This window comes from Colletotrichum siamense (genome assembly GCF_013390195.1).
Source record: "Colletotrichum siamense strain Cg363 chromosome Unknown KSG_Cg363_contig02, whole genome shotgun sequence".
In the NCBI taxonomy this organism is placed as follows: domain Eukaryota; kingdom Fungi; phylum Ascomycota; class Sordariomycetes; order Glomerellales; family Glomerellaceae; genus Colletotrichum; species Colletotrichum siamense.
This window is the reverse complement of record NW_023501015.1, coordinates 5,529,470-5,542,762: the sequence shown is the minus strand read 5'-3', so window position 1 is coordinate 5,542,762 and position 13,293 is coordinate 5,529,470. Positions and strand designations below refer to the sequence as shown.

Sequence of the window (13,293 nt, the reverse complement as noted above, 5' to 3'; positions counted from 1 at the left end):
AATCTTTAACCCCAGGATTGTGACTGTTCGGCGTCTTGAAGGTGAGCATGCCGGCTGATTGATTCCCATAGAAAACAGAAGTCAGCGATGCTCGGAACTATGCCGTCAACGCCGATCCTGGCAACTGCTTAGGTTGTCGCTACCTTCATTTCAGGGAGTCTTACATCCGTTATTTCTTTGGGGTCGGCGAACCCAATTTCGACGCCAATAACCACCCAATGGAGAGGAGGGATTGCTAAAAGAATGGGGCTTGCTTCGGCATATGGACCTAGAAATCATGGAATCGCACTGCTAAGATCAAGCCGACGGTAGCAGGGAGGCGGAAGGATGACGGGTAGACCACTAGTCGGATGTGAGTCCGTAGCTCGAGGCTTTGCATCTGTCTTGCAACAACTTAGTACCAGCAATTTTGTATCAAAAGATAACACAATCTGGGATTAAAATCATTTCCCCAGCATGATCAGCTAGATTTCACGAACCAAGTAACATGGACGTTTGTTTCTCAGGTACTAGGTACTGATAGTGTCTTCCGCTATTGATGAATACTACCCGTTCCGGGCTGTCGGGACTGTGGGTCAACAAAAAATGGCGACTGACTTGGCAAGTCTGGCGCCATTTGAACGCTGCGCCCAAATTTTCGTCTTCTCCAAAATGAATCCCGACAATTCGGCTTCAGAATCGGAGTCAACCCGACGTCAATGATGAAAACCTCCACTCCCGGTCCAGACTCCGCAGAAACTCACACAAACATGCCACCAATTGGTCAATCTTCCGCCGTAAGAGGCTTGGCTGCACTCAAGGTCGTGGGTCCGGGATAAAAGCGACCGGTTCGAACAGGGATTTGGTCGTTGACGTGATAAGCAGTTCGCGGACCGATACGACACTGCAATGGTAGATAAACGTGGGTGGGGGATGAGGTTGCCGGTGGGAGACCACGGATTTTAACGACGTTTTCTCTCGATCGGCGTTTTACCAGAGAAAGTCGCGGGAGAAGTATGGCGGATTCAAAGGCGGCTAATGTCGTCTCTACTGCCGCTGTAGCGAGCGATGATGTTCTAGCAACCTCCCCATCCAGCAAGGCACAAACCTCGACAGCGCCAGGTACGGCAGCGCTACAGGAAGATAGCAAGTCTGACGATGGCTTGAATCTGAAAGACCCTGAGCGAAACGAGGCCGATGACGAGAGACAGCTGGTGAATGGTGGCGTTGTTATCCGTGACGGCAATGATGTTGCAAGATATGTCGTGTCAACGCAAGATAATGGCGATCAGGCCTGCACCTTCCGATCTTTCATCATTGGATCCGGTAAGGCTCTCTCACGACTTGAGTCTACGCATGACGATACAAGGTTGTATGAACTAACGCCAAAAAGGTCTCACTGCTCTCGCGGCCTGTATCAACCAGATGTGCGTCCAAGATCAGACTCATCAATCGGCCCCTTCCGACAGATACTGACCGGCTCTTTGCAGCTACTTCTACAAGCCCGTCGATGTTTCTTTCGCTTCGGTGTGAGTGTTCTATGCAAAACGGTATACTCAAAAGTGTTGGGATCTTGATCTAACCATTCGGGTTAACAGCTTCTTGTGTCTGATGGCATATGTGATCGGCGTGGCATGGTCCGTTGCTCTGCCTCGCCGACACCACGTTGAGAAATTCCTACCGTCTCAGGCGAGATGGCTCGGGCCAGTTGTTCACTTCATCAACCCTGGCCATTTCGGATTGAAGGAGCACGCGGTGGCTTCAATCCTTTCCACGTCGAGCGGAAACGGTGCTGCCATCGTGCAGGTATTCGGCGCAGAGCGGCTGTGAGTAAGGTGACGTAGACGCTGATTCTTCCAGGGCTGACAAATGGTAGATTCTATAACCGAAGCACCGATGCGGCCACAGCTATTCTGACTGTCTTCTCAGCTTCCATCTTCGGATATGGTCTTGTCGGACTCTTGCGCTCGATTCTTGTTCATCGTGAGTCTTTGGTCACACCCGGTAATTGGCCAATCATGCAATACTAACACAGACCAGCCAGTGAGATGGTCTGGTGGCAATGCCTCCCGATGATTTCTATCTACCAGACTCTTCACCGCGATCCCAAGGGTAACAATCGAGAACGCCTTCGCATGTTCGGATTCACTTCCATCGGCATGTTCATCTGGGAACCGATCGCGTCGTACATCTGGCCTTGGTTGAACGGCATCTCCATCCCCTGTCTTGCATCGATGAATGCGGCCCCTCCAACGCGCAAAGTCCTGATGACTATCTTCGGCGGCATTTCTTCCAACGAGGGACAGGGCATTCTCAATTTCTCTCTCGACTGGCAGTACATCACTTCCCGGTATATGTCGCTTCCCCTACTGCAGCAAGCCAACTCTTGGGTGGGAATCGTTTTGTCATACATCATGTGCTTTTCTCTCTATTACGGCGGCGCATGGGGGGCCAAAAAGTTCCCGTTCATGTCGACAGCCATGTTTGACGCGAAAACTGGCAAGGTATACAACCAGACTGCCGTCTTTGGCCAGAATGCCATCCTGGATACCGAGGCGCTTGAAATACACGGACTTCCACGGCTGACTGCGTCCAACGTCTGGGCAAATATGGCGGCGATGGCTGCCATTGGGGCCTTGATCACTCACATCTCCCTTTTCTACGGCCCTCTGTGAGTTTGTTGGCCCCGAGTCTTATCTCCGTTAACTAACTCCTGAAGAATCAAGAGATCTTTGATACAAGCTTGGAAGAAGACCGAAACGGATCCTCACTACAAGGTCATGCAGGAAAACTACAAGGATGTGCCCATGTGGTGGTATCTTGCGATCCTTCTCGTTGGCTTCTTCACTGGACTTGGGGCCGTCATCAAAGGGCACACAACTCTGGATGCCTGGGCTTATGTCTGCGCAATCGTAAGCCTCTCCAGCGATAAATATGAGTCCTCTTACTGACGCGGCTACTCAGCTTCTTGGATGCATTGTTGCACCCTTCTCGCTTTGCTTGTATGGCCTTTTGGGTACTAGCGTGGCGACAAACAACTTATCCAAGATGCTATGCGGCGTCTTGCAACCGGGTAAACCAGTTGCAAACCTCTACTTCTCCATGTTTAGTCACGAAGTCACGGTTCTCTCTGTTTTTCTGTCTACCGACCTTAAGATGGCACAGTATCTCAAGATTCCTTGGAGGACCATGTTCCTCCTCCAGACGTGGGGAAGCCTGTTCGGAACGGCTTTGAACTACGTGATCATGGATACGATTGTCGCCAACCGGCGAGAGATTCTCTTAGACCCGATCGGCAACCAAGTTGTGAGTTGTTCTCTCCGTTGGTCTCAATCGGATTGCTGACCAATAATCAGTGGAGTGGACGCAAGATCCAGTCTCTCAACACGACTGCCGTAACCTGGTCTCTCGCAAAGTACGTCTATGGCTTCAATAAGGACGGATACGGTTGGTCAGTACTCCCGACGATGATTTTTTGATATGAAATGAGTCTTACCATTGGCAGGATCCCTCTCTCCATCGTGATCGGGGCTGCGATCCCTGTTGCTCTATGGCTTGTCTCGCGCAAGTACAAGACGATTTATGGCTGGGAGGTCCGGAAGCTCGTCACCCCTGTCGTATTCCACAACGCCTCGGAGACCACATCCGGCACGACCTCCGTCATCTGGTCCCAGGTCGCCACCGGCCTGTGGTCCCAGTGGTACATGCGTCTCCGGCACCCTGCGTGGTTCGGCAAGTACAATTACATTGTCGGCGGTGGCCTTGATGCAGGTGCAAAGGTCATGATGTTCATCCTTACCTTCGCAGTAGCTGGAGGTTCTGGAAAAGAAGTCCCTTTTCCGACGGTATGCTCTCATCACTTACCCCAACTTTGAATAATTCTGACGAGGCATAAGTGGTGGGGTAACCCTGACAGTTCATCAAAGCAGTATGCTGACTACTGCGGCACTGGCTGATTATCCTTATCCTGTTGTCTACCTTCAGGTCCGGTATTTATCAGGTTCACCTGCAATTGACTGCTTCTGGTGAGGTAAAGCGCTCAAAACACAGTTGTCACTGTGCCTTTAGTTAGAGCAGCCCAGGCCATGCAGCGTCCACCGAGGCACTCTGACGTTCAATTGCCAAAGCAATATTACATATTGTTCTTTGTTTTATTTCTCTTTTGATGTCCTCTCTGGACAAAATTGGAGGGCCGTGTTCATCAGAATAATAATCCAATCATGTTCAATAAACATAAGTAACCCTGGGGACATGATTGCAGCCTACTCCCAATCAAGACCGCTTGGCAATGCAAGGGAGCTAACAACGCCAGGAAATTTTCAAGCAAGCCTAAGGACACCAGGATATTTATCCGAGAGCATCTAGACACTGCTGTAGTCAATCAAGAACTCTCCTCGATCCCTTGCGATTCGGCACCACCGAACGTGCACTTTGAGATACACGGTCGCACTCAACCATGGACTTGGGATTCAAGCACCTTCGAAGTGATGCAAATAAAATACACTTCACATTTGGCGCAAACATTGATGGACCGTACAGCAGCGACATTCTTGCCATGAACCTCTCAAAGACCGCTGTTAGTGAAGCTCTAACAACCCCGCGAACGTGCAAGGGAGACAAACAATAATTGCCCGCCATACTTGTCTCTCGCATGAAGATGAATTTCAATGAGTCCGGATGTTAGTATTGGCACTATGTCTCCTTGTCGGTCATAAGCTGAAGCATACTTATCAGCGCCGTTTCTCTCATCCTGTGCCTCGACGGTTAAGAGGGGTCTCCCTGAGCTGCCTATTTCAATCTCTGAGAGATCCTTCCAGACGTCCCAAGCCCCCAAGCTCATGTCGGACCACAAGCACCGCAGCATGGAACTCATTGCAAACTTGATTGTCATCCTAATCGCTATTCGACAAGCGCTTGCATCCGGAGGCTTCAACAAAAGCTGTTCTGAGATCCGCTATTGGGATCCAGACAGCATCTACGGCCGAAAGAACCAGGCGTCACCATACATCGTTGCTAGATGCATGGATTCCGGCAAGAAAGATCGCTGCAGCTGGTTGCCCTTGACCGTCTGCTTTTCCAATGACGATGGTGTGTTCGGCTACAGAAAGAAGTGAGTGGCCCCGAGAAATTTACCCTTCGTGTCAACCCACTGTCGGAACACTTTCTGGAGATACGCGCTGACAATTTCTTAAACGCAGTGGAAACTTTGCAAAGACATGTCACGACTGTCAGTATGATAAGAAGACAACCGACTTCTTCTGTCTATGTCCAGAAAAGCCCGAGGGGCAGTATTCTTTTCCCCGGGTACTACTGAGTATGTGCTACTTCACATTTCATCCGAGCTATAACACAAGACGAAATACACTGACATGTAGACTCTCAGATGATTACATACGGACTGAGAGCGGCCTAATTTGGTGCCACAATGTGTATGGTTTTGAAGTCAAATGTAATGACTTCGAGTTCATGAAGTTGCGATTTGAAAGTTTGTAGGTGGTCCTAGTGATCCCTGCGTTTGATGCAGAACGAATGCAGAACACATCCCAGAATTATTGAATGCAAGTTATTTTGCGCGAGATATTTCAATCATTATGTGTAGAGCGACACCAGGGCGGAACGCAGCATCAATGCTTTCCCTCTGTCGGAATCAACACCAACTACAGCCTAGCCCTCCTTGCGCCTCCCCAGTCAGGGTCCATGTTGCTTAATTGTGCCTCACGTAAGTGAAATACCTCCGCGTGCAGGTACGAGCACAAACTCCCAAGCATATCAGAACGGCTGGCATACCGGATGCTTGCTCATCTTTCAGCCACAAAGAGGCGACTCCGTCGCTCGTACCACTCTAGTTCCAAAGGACATTTGGACTTGCGGTATTGTTTGCGTCCTTGCAATGCTTTGATGCCGTATTGTGCCATGTTTGTCTCCCGAGAGCTTTCACATCAAGCACCAGCCATAATTCCATGGCATGTCTTTGTCAGTTCATGAGTTTGTTCAACAAACCCCGAGCCAACCCTGCCCTTAAGAAAACCACACCTCGCCACACCTCGAGAAACACAGACCTCCATTTCAACCATCGATGGCGTCCTTGGCTTGCATACTCTGAAGTACAAAAGCCGCCTCCGAACTCAACTCACCTCTCTCCCTCTCCAGGCCTCGTCATCACACACTGCTAGAATCCAACTCAACCACCATGAAGCTCACAATCCTTTCTCCCGTCCTCCTCGCAGCCGGGGCCCTCGCCGCCCTCAAAGACCATTGCCAATTCATCCGCCACATCCACACTGGTAACAGCGAACACCCGACAATCGAGTACAACTGCCCGTCTCCGAACCCCGTCGCGTGGCCGTACAGGGCTTGCTGGTACGTCGATCTTGGAAAATGCTTCATCAACGACATGGGCCAAATCCGCGCCCAGAAGGAGTAAGTCCCTTTTTCTATCTGCTTTCATTTCTTTTTCATGATCGCTCACCATTGTAACCTTTCGTGCTACAGCGGCGCGTTCAGTAGAAGCTGCAGGGATTGCACATTCAACTCGTCCACCGAGATAATGCGCTGCCGGTGCGACATTGGAACTTTTGGAACTTGGAGGTACTCTGAGGTGAACATCAGTAAGCAGCCACACCCCTTACTTTGCTACTCCCGATTCACTTGGCCTTGTTTTTGTAGACGGTCAGCATACTAACGCGACCTGTAGATTCGGCACTTGAATATGTTTCCACCGAAGGTGTGGGTTGCTACGGGGAATTCTTTCAGACTGGCTGTCAAAATGCTTGAATTAGCCATTGAATATTACTGGCCGAGCTACCGCGGAACCTGTAAATTACATTGCTGTGGCTGTTGGTTTTTGAAAGCAGTAGGTGGCAAGTAGCGGGAATGGTGGGCATTGAATAGTTGGAGTAGATACTGCGACTACTTGTTCATGAACAAGGTAGAAGTATTCGAAACGCGTGTTGCATTGTAGCTGCAGTCTTGCATGCTGTTTATTTCGATATGTCAGACCATCGAAAGTTCGGGTTAGGAACCCAGCAATTTTTCACTATACGCATTGTCTGCAATCAAACGAAGGCGGCTGTTTGCGGACTTGCCAACTCTCTTGAAAATCGGAAATCATCAATTACGAATGATACCCTAAAATGCGGTGTGATTAGTAGCACAAGAAATTCGCAGATTCGTTCATCTTAAAAAGAGGAGTAGTAGCTGGTTTTGCTGCGTGGGCGGTGTAAATCGTTGTACCGGGTTGCGCGAAGTTGGATACACGCAATGTCCACCCCAGATCATGATATGTAACAAACAGTTGTCGTGCCCCACCAAGCACAGCTACAAAAAACTTCACTCGCAACAAATTTTCATCGACCTTTCTTCTCCCACACAAACCGGTCTTCACCACTCGATAGACCAGTCCGCAACGGCACGACACTACGAGGACCGAATTTTCCCGCACCCCAAACCATGTAGCTGCGTTCTCGCACGCATGACAATGGGCGCAATTCACCTCTACCTCGTCCGCCACGGCGAGTCCGTCGACAACGTCGCGAACCTCTAGTACGCGCGCCTCTTCGCTGCTGCCGCCTGAATTTGGCTGGGTTTTCCCTTCCCTCGTCCTCTTTCTAACGTGCGTGGCATTGGTGTCCGTGCAGTGCAGGCTCTCGCGACGCGTCCTTGACTTCCCACGGCGTCCTGCAAGCCAGGCGCCTAGGCACACACCTCGCCGCGCGCACCGCCTCGGCGCCCGTATCGCACATCTTCGCTTCGAATTTGCAGCGTGCGTATCGCACCGCCGAGGCTGTCCGCGACGCCCTCTCCTCACCCCCGAACGCGACCGAAGGTGAAGCTTCGTCGTCGACGGCAGGCAGCAGGGTAGAGGTCGTGCAGCTGCCCGAGCTTCGCGAGAAGCACTTCGGGTCCGGTGAGGGTCAGAAGGTCGGCGCCCGCGCTGCTGGTGAAAGACACGTTGGCGCCGAGACCTCTGAGGCGATGTTTACGAGGGCGAAGAAATTTGTGGACGAGTACCTCGGCCCGATCTTCGCCTGCGTCGACGAAGCTGAGGAGGGCGCGGAGAGTGTCGTGGTCGTCGCGCACGGGATCATCCTCGGCGTGCTCGTACGGGCTCTTCGTTCTGCAAAGAACTTCGGGACCGTCGTCGCCTCGCCTGAGGACCAGTTGCCTTTAGCCTGGAGCAATACCGGCTACGTCGAACTTCTCGTCACGCCCGCTGCACCACCGGCCAAGGAGCCAGCGACTGCACCCACTTGGCCTGGCTTGTCCATCAAGACAGTCGCCGTCAACTCCACGGAGCACCTCCAAGGTCTGAAGAAGACGCGAGGTGGAATCGGCAGCGCCAAGTTTGACGAGAAGCAGAAGACGCTCAACGCGTTCTTCACGCCGACCGCCAAGAAGCGCAAACACGGAGATGATGCTTGACGCCTCTCTCCGACCTGGCCGCCGGGTCTGTTCAATGCAGAGCGGCTCGGTGGCCTAATTGCTACAAGGTATGTGCAAAATTTTCACTTCTTCAACCCCATACCCCCGCTTGTTGTGATGAGGCAAGAAAATTCACAGACCTGTACCGAAAGTATACGTGTGGAAAAACATTCGTCCAACCGCTGTCTGACACAAGCTATCAAATCACTTTTGTTTTGATGAACTTCATTTTGGACGGGCCTTGACTAACATGGCTCAGAATACAGATACTTCACAATACACCTTCTGCTCCTGGAATAACGGAACGGGATTGCCTAGACTAGTTGCGTCCGCATAATACAATAATCTTCAAGTCAAAACCCTCGTGCCTTCAATATGATGCCATTCATTTTTAATCCATGGTTATGTGATCATAACGTCGTTCAGAAGTAGCCTGAGAATCGTACACAGTTCGTTACGCGGTGCTGTCATCCTAAGGTAATAAGCCTACACATCCGTACTCCACTCATCCTTTCCGGTAAAGACCTTGTGCACCCTCTTGCTGACAGACTTGCCCACAGCTCTGTCAGAGAATCCACCGTCCTTGTTCGTGCTCTTCCTGATGTTCTCGAGAACCAGCGGCCCGCCCTCCTCCAACCCCTTCACAAGCTTCGGCACCGTCTCAAACTTAGTGGCGATGCCCCATGCGATGGGAGCCGTGACGCGCACGATTTCCTGCAGCATCCGCACATAAGTGTCCTTGATATCTTCTCCCGTACGTACCTGGCCGGTCTCCATGCAGAAGCCCGCCCCAGCAGCGTTGGCTGCCTCGCGCTGCTTGCGGTAGGGTACGGTCGAGATGTGCTGGGTGAAAATAGCAACCCACTGCGCAGTCTCGACGGCCGCGCTCGTATGGTGGATGAGCACGTTATGCATCACCTGCAGCTCCAGCAAGGCGTCTTCGACCGAATCCTCGTCAATGTACTCTTGCGGCTGCTGGTTCTTACGACGCCGCGGTTGGGCACTCGTAGAGGATTCGGCTGGCTCTTCGTTGCGTACCGCAGAGGCAAATTGTCGATTGCGGACATTGCGGTTCTTGCGCATCCATGGCGTGAGGCCCTCAATCAGGTAGATGAGCTGCTGTGTCGGGAAATGGCGCTTCATCCTCAAGACATGAGCTTCGAGGTTATTGCCTTCAGGACCGAGTGCATATGTGACGAACTCCGACGCGTTGACAATGACCAGCGCGAACTTGTCGTCTTCAATATGCATCGGCATTGGCTCCCAGTGTCCAAGCTCTTCGTTAAAGCGGCTGGCTACCTTTCTTCTCCACTTGACGACGTTATCCACGGGGCTGTCCCAGGTCTCATTCTGGACGTCGAGATCCTTGAGTAGCGTCTGGATCTGAAGAGTGACAGCAGCAGGCAGGCTTGACGGAAGATCTGCAATCATCTCAGGTGTCGAGACCTTCTTGTCGGTCCTGATCTTGTTGACCTCCGCCAGGGCAGCGGCGCGCTCCTTCTCCTTGGCCTTCTGCTCCTTTGCAGCCTCCTTCTCTTGCTTCTTGCGTTCCTTCTCCCGCTCCCGCTCTGCTGCCTTTGCTTCTTTATCCCTTGCCCGATCGTCGGCCGACTTCTTGGTTGTAGCTCGAGCACTGGTCGACTTGCTCTTCGTCGATGGGGCCTTGTAACTCGTCTTCTTCGTCTCGACTCGGTCCTTCAGCCTCCTAGCATCGAAGTTATCGAGATCTGGGAAGTCATCGTCCGAGTCAGGGTTGACGTTCCTTGGTGCCGGCTCGTCATCGCTCAAGTCGATAATCTCGCTGACAGACTTGGTAAATGTTCTTCGTGGCGGTGGCGAAGAGAATGGGTCGCTAGGCAAATGTCGTTCCGGCGCGGAGCTGGATATTGGGTCCCAGTTGGCTCTTCTCTTTGGCGATCCCGCCCTCTGCTTTCCTTTGTCCAATGACTTGCTTATAGGTTTTGGAGATCGTGGATTTGCGATCGAGGCTGCTGCCCGCTGCGGCGGTTTTGCAAGAGTACCGTCATCGTCGTCATCATCGTCGTCGTCTAACAGGATCGTGTCTGGTTCTGCGGGGGGGTTCGGTGGCGGTCGAGGTGAGCTTGCGAAAGGGTCATCGGAGGTAAGATCGTAGTCTATACGGTCTTTCCTCGGTGATGGAGCCTTGGTTGCACCTCCATTGGAACTATGCTGTCTGGGTGCTGGCTGCGCCGAAGGAGGTGACGAAGCGAATGGGTCATCGGACTCGATTGTCTTAGAGATCTTTCCCGTTGCCGCATTGCTCGTCGCGGGGCGCGGAAGTCCGGGTGAGCTGGAGAAATCGATCGGATCATCCAAAGTCTGGGCTCGCCGGAACGCGCCAGATTGTTTCACAGGCGGTCGGCTGGGCTGATCGGTAGCAGAATGCGACCTGTCAAACGTGCGACCGGCTCCGCCTCCAGGGGGCGAAAGACGCAATCTCTTAGTATCTCTAGTATCAGAGTCTGGCACCTTCTTAAGGGGCAGGCTACTGTCCAGATCGATCGTCGTGTCGAAGTCATCTGACATGTAGTAGACCGGCGCATCGTTGACAGGTTGCTCGTCCCGTGGGCGCTTCGCACCGGACACGCTTCTGGGAGAGTAGGTGGGCTTCGGTTGCTCGGGTCGGGCAGCAGGCTTCGATGTTGATTCTGGGATCAGCTCTGGTGAGTCTGCCGTCAGATCGAAGACATCATCGTCATAGTCGAGCGCAGTTGCTACGGTCGCTACCGCTTGTTGTGCTGGTCGAGGTGCGGGCTGGATTGGCGACGGCCCTAGAGAGGGACTGGACAGTAGGTTGATGACCTCTGCAGGCATGTCGTTGTTGGATGTATATAAGGCCTCAATGAGCCATAAGCGCAAAAGCCAAGAAAGTCCAAAATGCGCCCGACAGACACTGCGCCGCACTGCGTCGATGACGACCAAAAATCACAATCGCGTCTTGATCTCGCTCCTCGAGGTGGGGCACGCGCGGCACCACTCAGAGCCGGGCAGTCTGAGCGCGAACCAACCACGACCGTCACGTGCTCATCCCTCCATTATGACTAAGCTGGGGAGGGGATCCACTATGCACTTAGGCAGTTGCTGCCACTTTGCGTTTATCCGAACTTCTTTTTCTTGGTCCAGAGCAACATCAATACTTCACAACGTGCCATCGTGCGTTATCGACATCCAAGGCCTCGCTCCCGCATCCAGGACCTAAGCGATGTCGTATTAGCATGTAAGCTTAACATGCTGCAACCAGGATTCGAGGGTCTCGAAAATCGACAGATTCAATGAGGGCCCGAGCGCCAGATGCAACCGCACACCCGTCCATCGAAGTTGACAATCCAACGTGAACCACCAGCCAGCCTACTGCTGGGGAAGATGACGACTGAAGGTAGCAGTCCGCGGCGAACATCATGCCATCACGGTCCATCAGACGTCAAAAAGCGCGCAGGCCCCGCTGGTGATTCCTGTCAAGGGGCCCAACCGCCGAATGATTACCACAATGGATAACGGGCCGACTTTTTGACAGCCGGCAGATCGACTGCCCCACGGATATCGGAACTCAAAGATCTTGGCATTTGTTCCTAGCAGCACCCACGCCTGGTATGGATGAAGATCGATCAACCTGGCTTGATTCGATAGGCACTTCATCTTTCGGGGTGTGTCCGATAGCTGGTGTTCCCTCCATCGCTGCCGCCGGCGTATGTATGGGTTGGCCGGAGTTATTGTCTAACTTCCTTCTGGAATTAGACCAAGGTAACGAGACGCAATGCGAAACCGAGCTCTTGGGAGGGAACTTGTCCGCGCTAATTACTACCCAGCGAAAGTGGTTTCTTCTAGCTACAAGTCGATACTATGATGAAGCTCGACAACACACAAAGTTCAGAACGCTGTTGCGCCCGGAGAAATATTCTCGAGGATGCGAGTCAACTCTCCCCACACCTTCTCCTGTGCTATCGCTCCATCATCGCTCCTCACGAACGGCGACAACGCCTCGTTGTCAATCTCGCCGTCTCTCATGTAGGTTCCGTGGCTCTCAATCCCCGCTGACGCTGCTGCAACAAGCGTCCGACTGCCCACCTCAGTAGATCGAGCCAGCACCAACTTCAGCATACTTGTCGTCCATCCGTCCTCGCGAGTCAATTCTGAGTGACACATCCCAGGTTGCAGCATATTGACCACAACGCCTGAGCCTTTCAACCTCGCAGCCAGCTCGCGAGTTACCAGGATTTGCAGAAGCTTCGTGGCTGGGTACCGCATGTTCATGTCCGCTGTCGTCTCGTCATCCAGACTATTGAACGTATTTTCCGTTTTCCATTCCGGCAAGTCGGTCCAGGCGTGGACTTCGCTGGTTACCACAGACAAGTGAGGCGTGGCATCAGAATAAGTTTTTGCTGTTCTCTTCAGAACGGGCACCAGCAGGAACGACAGTAGAAAGGTACTGATGACATTGACGGTGATGCTGCGTTCGTGTCCCTCTGCTGCAGTGAAGCGCGTCGTCGCAATGCCCGCATTTGCCATCAACACATCCAGACGAGGAAGCTGTGAAGCTCGTGCTGAAAATGCCCGTACTGAGTCGTACGAGGCCAAGTCTACCTCCCATACCTCGCAAACACCCTGTCGGCCCGTTGATTGCTCGATCGTTTCCTTGGCTTTGTGTCCGGCCTCCACGTTTCTCACGGCGAGAATCACGCGGGCGGCATTGAGGCGGACAAAGTGTCGAGCCGCTTCGTATCCGAGGCCAACATTGGAGCCTGTCACGATGATGACCTGGTCTGTGAAGAGGGTCGTTGGAGCTTTTGGTTCGACGAAAAGCTGAGAGTAAAGAAAGCCCATGTTGTCGTGCCTTAAAAGTTTGATAACATCCAGCGACAATGTCTAGATATT

At 52.5% G+C, this 13,293-nt stretch overlaps 5 protein-coding genes across 5 annotated transcripts; 3 read left to right on the top strand and 2 right to left on the bottom strand.

Moving 5' to 3' along the window:
• Positions 1-995: 995 nt before the first annotated feature.
• On the top strand, positions 996-3,874 carry OPT5 (Oligopeptide transporter 5; the record flags this gene model as incomplete). The annotated part of the gene is made up of 11 exons (XM_036635299.1): positions 996-1,305; positions 1,373-1,406; positions 1,470-1,508; positions 1,578-1,805; positions 1,856-1,962; positions 2,020-2,650; positions 2,699-2,891; positions 2,944-3,285; positions 3,336-3,430; positions 3,485-3,824; positions 3,869-3,874. 11 exons carry the CDS (start codon positions 996-998, stop codon positions 3,872-3,874), a joined length of 2,325 nt encoding a protein of 774 aa, XP_036499831.1.
• A 2,295-nt stretch (positions 3,875-6,169) lies between these two features.
• CGCS363_v003449 (uncharacterized protein) lies at positions 6,170-6,686 on the top strand (the record flags this gene model as incomplete). The annotated part of the gene is made up of 2 exons (XM_036635298.1): positions 6,170-6,399; positions 6,674-6,686. 2 exons carry the CDS (start codon positions 6,170-6,172, stop codon positions 6,684-6,686), a joined length of 243 nt encoding a protein of 80 aa, XP_036500793.1.
• A 770-nt stretch (positions 6,687-7,456) lies between these two features.
• CGCS363_v003448 (putative phosphatase) lies at positions 7,457-8,400 on the top strand (the record flags this gene model as incomplete). The annotated part of the gene is made up of 2 exons (XM_036635297.1): positions 7,457-7,521; positions 7,617-8,400. The coding sequence occupies 2 exons, from the start codon at positions 7,457-7,459 to the stop codon at positions 8,398-8,400; spliced, it is 849 nt and encodes a 282-aa protein (XP_036500794.1).
• Positions 8,401-8,886: 486 nt separating this feature from the next.
• Positions 8,887-11,235, bottom strand: eme1 (Crossover junction endonuclease eme1; the record flags this gene model as incomplete). Its single annotated transcript, XM_036635296.1, has 1 exon — positions 8,887-11,235. One exon carries the CDS (start codon positions 11,233-11,235, stop codon positions 8,887-8,889), a length of 2,349 nt encoding a protein of 782 aa, XP_036500795.1.
• A 1,053-nt stretch (positions 11,236-12,288) lies between these two features.
• On the bottom strand, positions 12,289-13,242 carry atnD-2 (Short chain dehydrogenase atnD; the record flags this gene model as incomplete). Its single annotated transcript, XM_036635295.1, has 1 exon — positions 12,289-13,242. One exon carries the CDS (start codon positions 13,240-13,242, stop codon positions 12,289-12,291), a length of 954 nt encoding a protein of 317 aa, XP_036500796.1.
• Between the last annotated feature and the right edge of the window lie 51 nt (positions 13,243-13,293).